A 10,213-nucleotide genomic window follows, 5' to 3' on the forward strand; every position below is an offset into this window, starting at 1 on the left:
GGGAAACTTGGCGTGCTAGCACTAAGGAACAGCACGGAGCATAGAGTGGAGTGGAGACACCACGGCTAGGCTCTGTAACCAGGTGGGGACTCAATTTATCTTGTGCACAAAGCTGCACTTTTTGCCACCCTGAGCCAAGGACCTGTCATGTTTTGATAAATGCTGTACCCTAGTGTACTTTTGGCTCATTATAATATCATTATAATACCAAAACACACCTCCATCCCAAAAGCTACCTGCCTCCAAGGTGCGACCACCCCTCACTGAGCATGCGCCCTGAGTTTCTTGGAGACTATTACTTTAAACGAAGACGGGAGAACTTCTCACCAATCATAACTAAGATATGCTTGACTAGAGCCACTCAAGCTCCACCTAAAAGATAGAAAATAATATTAATTGGCCCAAGACAGAGGGGATGGCAGGGAAGATACAACCGTCAGGGGAGATACCATCCCAAGGAAATACAACATCCTTAGGACCTCCTGACTCCTGGGATCAGTTGACGGGCTGAGCCTCTCTTCCCCCCTCATTGGGACGCCTTTGGGTGAGATCTGAATACTTGCTTACAAATCTCTCTAGAGTCTTTGTTCCTTTTAACGCGTTTATTTCTAGGCTGCACATCTGTAACACCTGTAACACCTGTAACACCTGTGTATTTCATGCATGATAGCTTGCTTTTGCAGACAGTCACTATCGCCACCAATAAAGAACCTGATTATCTGTTGCTGTAATAAACCATATTTGATTGCACTGTGATAGCTCTCATTAAGTGCAACTAGGGTAAGAGTGGTTATCCGTGATAGTTCAGTGTTCTGAATCCAACCAGACCCCCAGACAGTTAATGTGTTGTCGGTGAATGTCTGACTGGAACCCCAGATGGTTAACGTGTTGTTGGTGAATGTCCGACTGGTTCAGTACCCTGAATCCGACCGGGCCCGTAATGCTTAATCAGCTACACCCCTTAACGCGACAACCCTGAATCAAACAAGCATCTCCCTTGGGCACGCAAGCACATCTCCTAGGGTACACAAGTGTCTCCAAATAGCACTCAAGCATTTCTATGCAGACACCAGGAAACTTTCAGGATCACAAATCCATCTTCCTGGGACGTCCAAGAAGCTCCCTGCATCACCCAGATGTCTCCTTGGAGAAACCAAGCATCTCCCTGCGCACCCAGGGAGCATCTGGGCAGAGCAGCCAAGAAGCCCAGGGAGCACCCAGATTGTTCTTGGGATAGCCAAGAACCTCCATGGAGCAAGAAAGCATCTCCTGAGGCACCCAGGCACCTCAGGGGTGCACAAAAGTGTCTCCAGCACGCACACCAGCACGTGTTTTGAGAACACCAGCATCTCACTGGGGAATGGTCCATGGAGCACCCAGCACACAAGTATGATCTCAGGGAACACAAGCAATGTCAGGAATGCAGCACCCAGGCACCCCCTTGGAACACAGGCATCCCCCTGGAGCAGAGGAATGTCCGAGGCTGAGCAGGGCCAGAGTTCCGCTGCAGCCTAAGCAGGGGCTGGAGCTCAGCAGCTGCTTGAGCAGGGGCTGTCTTTGAGCAGCCCCACAGCACAACAGGAACCAAGAAATGTTGTTGTAGACCTTCCTCCTAAGTGTGATATGAAGGTTATTGGGTGTCCTGGGAAGATATTTGGGCATCTTGGGGAGACGCTTGGTTGCTCCGGGAAGAGGCATGGGTTCTCCAGGGATACATTTTGATGTCAGGGGAGGTGTTTGGTTGCCCCGAGCAAGACAGTTGGATGCTCCAGGAAGGTGCTGGATTCCCAGGGGAATTGCTTGTCTGCTCCAAGAAGATGGGTGTTGTGCCCAGGAAGGTGCTTACACGTTCCACCGAGATGCTTAGGACCTGCAGGGAGATGCTTGAGGGACCAGGGGAGAACCTTGGGTGCAGGAGGGATATTCTTATGTGCCCTGGGGAGGGAGGTGCTTGTGTGCCCTGGGAATGTCCTTGGGCTCCCTAGGAAGATGCTCTTATTCCCCCTTGGGTGCCCCAGGAGGTGCTTGAGTAATGCAGAGAGCAGTTTGTGTCCTACAGGGACGTGCTGGAGTGCTGTTGAGTTCCCTGGGCTGGTGCTTGTTTGCCCTGTTGAGATGCTTGGGTGCTCCCAGGAGGTGGCTGATTGCTCCAGACTGGCGCTGGAGTGCTTGGCGGAGAGGTATGTTTCCTCAGGTGAGAAGCATTGGTTTACTGGGGACATGTTTGTGTACCCCTGGGAGGAGCTTGTGAACAACAGGGAGCTGCTGGGGGTCCCTAGGCAGGTGCTTGGATGCCCCTGGAGTTGCTTGTGTACCCTGGGGAGATGCTGTGGTGCATGAAGGAGATGCTTGGGTGCTCCAGAGACATGCCTGGGTGCCCACGTGTTGTGCTTTGTTGCACCAAATCAATGGAAATTTGAGTGCTCTGGGAATGTTCTTGAGTGCCTCTGGGAGAAGACTTTGGGATCCAGGAAGGGGCTCGGATGCCCTGAGGAGATGCCAGCATGCCCTGGGAAAATGCTTGGGTAGCCCAGGAAGATCCTTGGTCTTCAAGAGAGGTGCCTGGGCTCCCCAGGGAGATGTTGGGCTGTTCCAGGGAGGTGAATGGTTTCTCCAGGGAAGTGCTGGCTTCCATCCAGGAGATAATTGTGTGCTACAAGGATGTTCTTGGGTGCGTCATGGAGATGGCTGTGTGCCCATGAGTGATGCTACTGTTCCCCAGAGAGGTGCTCTGTTCCTCCAAGAAAGTTTTGGGGTGAAACGGGGGAGGTACATTGCCCTGGGTCAAACAATCATCTCCCTGGGTACAAAAACATCTCCCTGGAGAAAACAAGCACCTTCCTGGAGGACCAAGGAGTTCCTCAAGGTCTGTAAGCATTTTCCCATGGCACACAAGCACCTCTCTGGGGACCACCAGTACCTTCCTATGGTTCACAAGCACCCCTCTGGAGCAACCAAGCATCTCACAGGGACAGACAAGCACCTCCCTAAGGCACTGAAAAGCACATTTTGTGCACTCCAGCACCTCCCTGGAGGTGCACAAACCACCCTCTGCAGTACTCAAACATCTCATGGGGCGTTCACGTGACCCCAGAGGAATAGAGCATCTTCCTAAGAAGCCCAAAGATATTCTCAGGGGACCCAAGCTGCTTCTTCCCAGGGCATATAAGCATAACCCTGGGGCACAGGAAAAGCCTCCCCGGAGCACATACCTTTCTTCCCTCATAATAAAATGTTCTGCCCCTGTCACCCAAGCATCTCCCTGCGGCACAGAAGCACCTCCCTGGAACACCCAAGCACCTCACTGGAGCACTCAACAATCTCCCCACTGCACTCCTACATCTCAGTGGAGAACCCACGCATCTCCCATCTCCCCAGGGCTCCAAAACACCACCTGGGGCACACAAAGCTCTCACTGCAGATGGGAAGCACCTCCCTTGGCACCCAAGAGCTTCCGTGGGGTGCACAAGCACCTACCAGGGTCATTCAAGTACGACCATGAGGCACCCAGGCATCTCCCCAGGGGACACCAGCATTTTAGTGGGGCACTCATGAATTCCCTCTTAGCACTCAAGCATCTCACTCCAGATGCACTGACAAATTCTCCCAGACAACTGAAGAGTTGTTTACAAAAGTCAAGACCCTAACAAGAGCACTGAAACATCTCCCCAGGGCACAAAGGAACATCCTTCAAGCACCCAAATACCTCAAGCGTTTCCCCAGAGAATGCAAGCAGCTATACTGAGGAACAAATGAGGACTTGAGGACTCCACTATCAGTCCAGGGCACACAAGCACCTTTGGGGAAAAGAAGGCACCACCCTGGAGCACCCAAGCAGTTTATTGCAGCACCTGACTGTCTCCCTGGACACAAAAGGTTCTCCGTGGAGCACTCAGTCTTTAAGAACCAGGCTCCTGCCCTGGAGCATTCAAGCACCTCTGGGTGAACACAAGCACCTCTTTGGGCACCTAAGCATGTCCCCTGGAAAATCATGCTCCTCCTGATGTACTCAGACATTTCCCCAGGGATACTTAGTTCCTTGCTGACTCACCAAGCATCTCCCTGGAACACCCAAGGTCCACACTGGAGAAAGTTAGAATGGCCGTGGGGTCAACAAGCACCTCCATGGATGAGAGAATCAGACAAGTGTGGAGATGCTTGAGTTCCCTGGGAAATTCCTGCCTGCCTACGTGAGATGATTGTGGCACACAAGGAATTGCTAGAGCCTGCAGCAACCAAGCACCTCCAGGGGTCACAAAAGAAACACTCATGGGCACCCCACCATCTCCACAGGGCATGCATGAACATCCTTGGAGCTCCCAAGCACCTCCCTACAGCCATCAAATACCTCCCAGAAGAAGCCACACATCTTCCTGGGATGGCCAAGGATCTGCCTGGGTCACCCTCGAACCTCCATGGACTCCCTAAGCCCCTCAGTTGGGCACAACACATGTCTCTGGGGCACTCAGGCATCTCTTTGGATCATGCAAGCTTATGCAAAAGGTAGACAAGCATCTCCCAGGAGAAGCCAAGGACCTCCTTGGGGGTAACCAGGCATTTCCACAGGGCACCCAATCATCTTCCCAAGGGAAACAAGCACCTCGCTTGAGGCACCAAGCACCTCTGCACAACAAGCATCTCCCTGGAGAAATAAGTATTTCCCCCAGACACATCCCCATCGAGTACCCAGGCACCTTCCTGCAGCACCCAAACATCTCCCCGCGACATCCAAGCACCTCCCTGGAACACACAAGCAACATTTTTGAAACACCTAAGCATATCACTGGGGGACTTAGACTTCCTCTAAGCTCGGGATCAGTACATCCTGACCAGAGAGAGGTCAAGCAAGCTGTGTGGTAGACCCGTGTTGTGTTCACTTCCCCACATGCTGTTTCTTTCTTTATCATTTGGCACAAATGACCAGGTTTGGCACCCATCACTGCCCCCCCTACATCATCTCTTGGTGCATTGGAAAAGGTCCTTGACCAGATGAAATGGAAGGAGCAGGTCCTCTGCTTCAGCATACCTTTACACAAAATATCCAGGAGGATTTGGGAGCTTCTTGAAAACATCTTGATGGAATGGGAGACAGGGGAGCCCTGCAGGACCTCATGTTATAAACCAAGATGAGGTGCTCAGGAGTGTAAAAGGCAGGGATGAGAAGACAGAGGTGAGGCTACTGAGAGAGGGGACCAAGGCAAAGCAGAGGCCTTGAGGTGAGCAAACTTGGGCCTGTTGGTGGGCCTGCGTGGAGGAATCCAATGGAATATGGCCTTGCAGAGAGGAGTGGTACAAGGAGCAGCTTAATGCTTGAGGATCTTCTCTTTGAACCCAAGTGCTGTCCACCCAGACACAAATGAAGTCAAGAAAAAGTGGCAGGAGCCTGTCACGGATGAGGAAGGAGCTACTAACCAAAACCAGAGAGAAGAAGGAAGCAGTTAAACCACTGCATCTGGGTGCCTTCCATTATCATTGATGCTGACAGAGGTTCAGTGATTCAGTGTGGGAGATTTCCATTGGAAGTTATCTGCTCAGGGAACGTGAGGGGATCTTGGCCATGGACCCTGCTCCTGGCTTTACACAGGGTTCATGACCAGCTGCTGGAAGAATCCACATTGCATGTGTGTCTGTAGAGATATATATTTCCCCAGAAAATACCCTAGCATACAAAGAGCCCAACACATGTTGCCTCTGGTCCTGGCTTTGCTTGCTTCATAGTGTCATTGGGTGTTTCAGAGATGGTTCTCATGGTAATTGCCTGGGTAGGAAATTCCACTTAAGAAGTACCTCCCTTAGTGCCTCTGGAGTCCTAACACTCCTCACACTGTTATCTTGTGAGAGTCACCACCATCAGGGTGAGCCATCTGCACCTGACCATGAACAGCTGACAAAAGGGAGCTTCAGGGCAGGGGAGCCTTGGGAATCTCCAGCCTTTAGCTGACAGAAACCCCCTGAACATGGCAAGGAGCTGTGGCCAGTGCTGCACGTGGGGCAGAATACCTGCATCCATCAGGGTAGGGTTGGACGTGAGCAGCTGAGGGGGGACCCTGAGGAGAAGTGCCTGGGTGCTACGAGGACACCATAGGAGCCAGTGGGACATGCTGACAGGGAGGAAGGCCGGCTCCTTACGGGGCTGCACTAGAGGCAGCGGGGGCCACCCAGGCCACTTGGGTTATCATCCTCCTCGACTCAGTGCTGCTGTGGCTACCTCTGGAGCAGTTTGTCCCAGGGTGTGGCTCCAGGTTTTGGAGGAGTGCAGAGGAACTCAAGAGAGTGGAGGGGAGGTCTGCCAGGCTTCAGTGGTCGAAGTTCTCCATCTGTGTGGGGAGGTTGAGAGACCTGGGCTTCTTTGGCCCTGTGGCATGGAGGCAGTAGAGGAGTAGACTGAAACTGGTTTCAGAGCACGTGGAGCTTTTCTTTCTAGTGGGAAAGAGTATAAGAAATATCAAGTGCATCAAGTGCAGCTTGGGGCACTGAGATTGGGTCTGAGGAGAAATCTTTTTTTTTGCACCTGTGGTGCTACAGGTCCCCCAGAAAAATTCTGGATAACCCCTTGGCTTTGTATTTCATGGAATTCCCAGGGCAGATGCAGAGACATCAGTCAAGGCAGGGAGGTGCTCAGGTGAGAGCAAGGTGGGGAAGCAAGGTAGATGTCAGAGGCCAGCAAGGAAGGAAAAAGTTGCACATGCATGGGATACCATAGAAGACCCTGTGGTGGTTATGGTCAGGGATATTTTGCAAGGTTGAAAGCCTTCAACAGAGCTAACAGCTTTGTGTGCTGGGCTCTGGCTTTAGTCTCTGTCATGGAGGCCTATGAGGAGACACCTTCTCCTTACAGCATCACAGTTTCATTGCCTCCTCATCCTCCTTGGGGAGCCTAGGAGATGTCCTCCTGTAGCCTTGTGCTTGGCATTGCCCATCCCCATATTGCACTGACCCAGGAAGAGCCCTAAACCCCACTGGAGGGACAGGATCTCCCTTCCCAGGGGCTGGAGTCAGGGTCTGACTGGCTCACATCAAGGTTTCCTCAGCCTCAGGTCCACGTTTCCTTGGCCTTGGTCTCCCTGTAATCACTGCCTGCACTTTTCTGCTCTAACAAGGCCATGGGGAGACTTTGTCAGTAATGTCCCTCAGTGGAATCATTAAGGCTGTGAGAGGCTTTGGAGTTTGCATCAGACTTGGACTACTTGAAAAGCTGCTTCAGCCACTTAGCTCCTCTGCCAGGGGCAGCAGGGCTGGGGGCACTGCCTGCAGCTGGCATGGGGGAAGGAGAGAGAAGTGGGAGAGAGGTTCAGGGCAGCCTGGGGGGGAAGGCAGAGGAGAGCTGGCAGGGAGAGAAATCATCAGAGCCACCTCCCCACGGTAGGTCTCTGGGTACAGGGCAATGCTTCGGCATGCCCTGCCAGGCTCTCCTGGAGCTGGCACAGCCCTCAGCCAATGGGAGCTGTCAGGAGTACAGTCAGTGTTGGAGTTGAAGGGCATGCAGGGCTTGTGTGCTGCAGGGTCAGCGTGCAGGGCCCGAGGGCTCCCTTCTCTTGGGGCTGGCTGCAGGCTGTGCAGCCGGGGATGCAGGCAGGGGTGCCCAGGGCTGTGGTGCAGAGCAGGGTCCCTGCTGTGCCCCAGGGGCTGTGTGCCAGGGCAGGGCCTCTGCTGCCTGCCAGGCTCAGCACTCAGCCTGGCCAGGGAGCTGCCCAGGGGCTGCGGGGAGAAGCTGCGGGTGGAAGGAGCTCCCCCGGCATGGCAGGGCAGGGTCCTGCTGCTGCCCAGAGCCTGCTGCCAGGGACAGGCTGCTCACAGCCCCACACCTCCCCAGGGCACTGCACAGCAGAACTGCAAGGCAAGACCTACCTGAAGGCAGTGCACCTTCTACAATCTCTGCTTCCATTTTCCTACCTGTGTTGTGAGTGAGAGGGATGGTAATGGAGCTGTAGTATCTGTATAAGAAACTAAGGCTCCTGGAGCATTGCTGCTGCTCTGAGGCACCTCACACACCTTAGCCTACAGACAGTACCAACATCAGCTTTGTTGTTTTTTGAGGAATTATTTGACCTTCTCCTCATGACCTGCAAACTGGGAGATGTCCCTGGCCAGCAGACTTCTCAGATCACTCCAGGTTCCCTTCTAAGTGTTGCTGCAGACCAGGGCTGACTGCCGCAGAGCTCACAGCAGAGCACCCTGCTTGTTGTGGCACCCTCAGAGCAACAACCAGACATAAGACAAGGAGCAGCAGAAAGATCCTCCTGAAATGAATGAGGCAGTGTTTTGCTTTGTGGGGTGTTTCTTGAGATATGTAGTGGTCCAAAAGAAGTCCTTAAATTTTGCACTGTCATTTCTTCCTTTTGTCAGGCTCCCTTGCCCAAAGGTAGGAAATGTGTAACACCAGCTCCATCACTGAGTTCCTCCTGCTGGCATTTGCAGACACACGGGAGCTGCAGCTCTTACAGTTCTGGCTCTTCCTGGGCATCTACCTGGCTGCCCTCCTGGGCAACGGCCTCATCATCACAGCCATAGCCTGCGACCACCGCCTTCACACCCCCATGTACTTCTTCCTCCTCAACCTCGCCCTCCTCGACCTGGGTGGCATCTCCACCTCTGTTCCCAAAGCCATGGCCAATGCCCTCTGGAACATGAGGACCATTTCCTATGCAGGATGTGTGGCACAGCTCTTTCTGCTACTCTTTTTCCTTCTAGCAGAGTTTTCTCTTCTCGCCATCATGGCCTATGATCGCTACGTTGCCATCTGCCAGCCCCTGCACTACGGGACCCTCCTGGGCAGCAGAGCCTGTGCCACCATGGCAGCAGCTGCCTGGGGCAGTGGCTTTCTCAACGCTGTGCTGCACACTGCCAATACATTTTCAATACCTCTTGACCAAAGCAATGCCCGGGACCTCTTCTGTGAAATCCCCCAGATCCTCAAGCTCTCCTGCTCAGACTCCTACATAAGGGAAGCTGGGATGATTGTGCTTACTGCTTTTCTAATGTTGGGGTGTTTTATTTTCATTGCTCTGTCCTATGTGCAGATCTGCAGAGTTGTGCTGAGGCTCCCCTCACTGCAAGGACGGCACAAAGCCTTTTCCACGTGCCTCCCTCACCTGATCATTGTCTCACTGTTTGTCAGCACAGTCATGTTTGCTCACCTGAAGCCCCCCTCCATCTCTTCTCCTTCCCTGGACCTGGCGCTGGCAGTTCTGTACTCGGTGGTGCCTCCAGCAGTGAACCCCCTCATCTACAGCATGAGGAACCAGGACCTCAAGGATGTAATGTGGAAACTGATGACTGGGTGTATTTCATAAGCCATAAGCTTACTGCATTTTTCTGAAAATTGCTCATAATGTTACTCATGATAGGCCAAGCCTGGTTTCTATTCTTGTCTTGCGGTATTTTTTTCCCAGTTTATTAGAATTGTTGTTTACCATTAAACCTCACTATTCATTGTGCCTGTGTATTTAAACCCATTTCACCCAATTATAATGACTCTCACTCACCAAGGTGATTGGCTCCAGGGCAGACACCTTCTGCATAGGAGCAGGGGAACTGCGGTGTGCAGGGGTTTCCCTTCAGTACTGCCCCCCTCTGTAGTTTGAAGACAGCCCTTCAGGAGCCAATTGGGAGACCCTAGGGAGCATGAGCAACCAGAAATGCTGTGCACAGAGCAGGCAAACAAGACATTAGGTACCAGTCAGGGCATGTTGTGGCAGTCTGTGTGGCAGTTCATGCAGGCAGGGTGCTGCAGTGAGTTCCTGTGACAGACCGCTCAGGGCAAACAGCAGAAGGCCACCTCCACACTTTCCAGAAAGGAGGTGGGGACCCAAACTGAACTTCCAAAAAAGTACACAGCTGTCCAGGTGTCAGGCTGCAGGGAGTGCCAAAGCTTTACACCACCGTTGGACAGCTGCAGAGACAGCAATTGCGTAAGATATGAGCAGGTGGAAGACCTGCTCTGCATGGTAGCTGAGCTATGAAAAGAGGTTATAAAACTTATGAACATCTAGGATTCAGAGAGGGAGATAGACTGTTGATGCCTAACTCTGGCCTCTGTGGAACAAGAACAGGCACCAGGAATTTCCCAACTCAAAGGGAATGAAGTATCCATCCCTCAGCAGACACAAGGCAGAAGGATATGAATGAAAGGAAACAAGTCCAGGCTCGAGGTGGCTGGTAAAATCCTCCTTCACCCATATCACCCTATCAGGTAGACCTGAACAACAGATAT

General features: G+C 52.7%; 1 protein-coding gene across 1 annotated transcript; it reads left to right on the forward strand.

Moving 5' to 3' along the window:
* Nucleotides 1-8,369: 8,369 nt before the first annotated feature.
* LOC311428430 (olfactory receptor 14C36-like) lies at nucleotides 8,370-9,293 on the forward strand (the record flags this gene model as incomplete). Its single annotated transcript, XM_084539879.1, has 1 exon — nucleotides 8,370-9,293. The coding sequence occupies one exon, from the start codon at nucleotides 8,370-8,372 to the stop codon at nucleotides 9,291-9,293; it is 924 nt and encodes a 307-aa protein (XP_084396005.1).
* Between the last annotated feature and the right edge of the window lie 920 nt (nucleotides 9,294-10,213).

The sequence above is a fragment of the Aythya ferina genome (assembly GCF_964211825.1).
Source record: "Aythya ferina genome assembly, contig: HAP1_SCAFFOLD_79, whole genome shotgun sequence".
Lineage (NCBI taxonomy): Eukaryota > Metazoa > Chordata > Aves > Anseriformes > Anatidae > Aythya > Aythya ferina.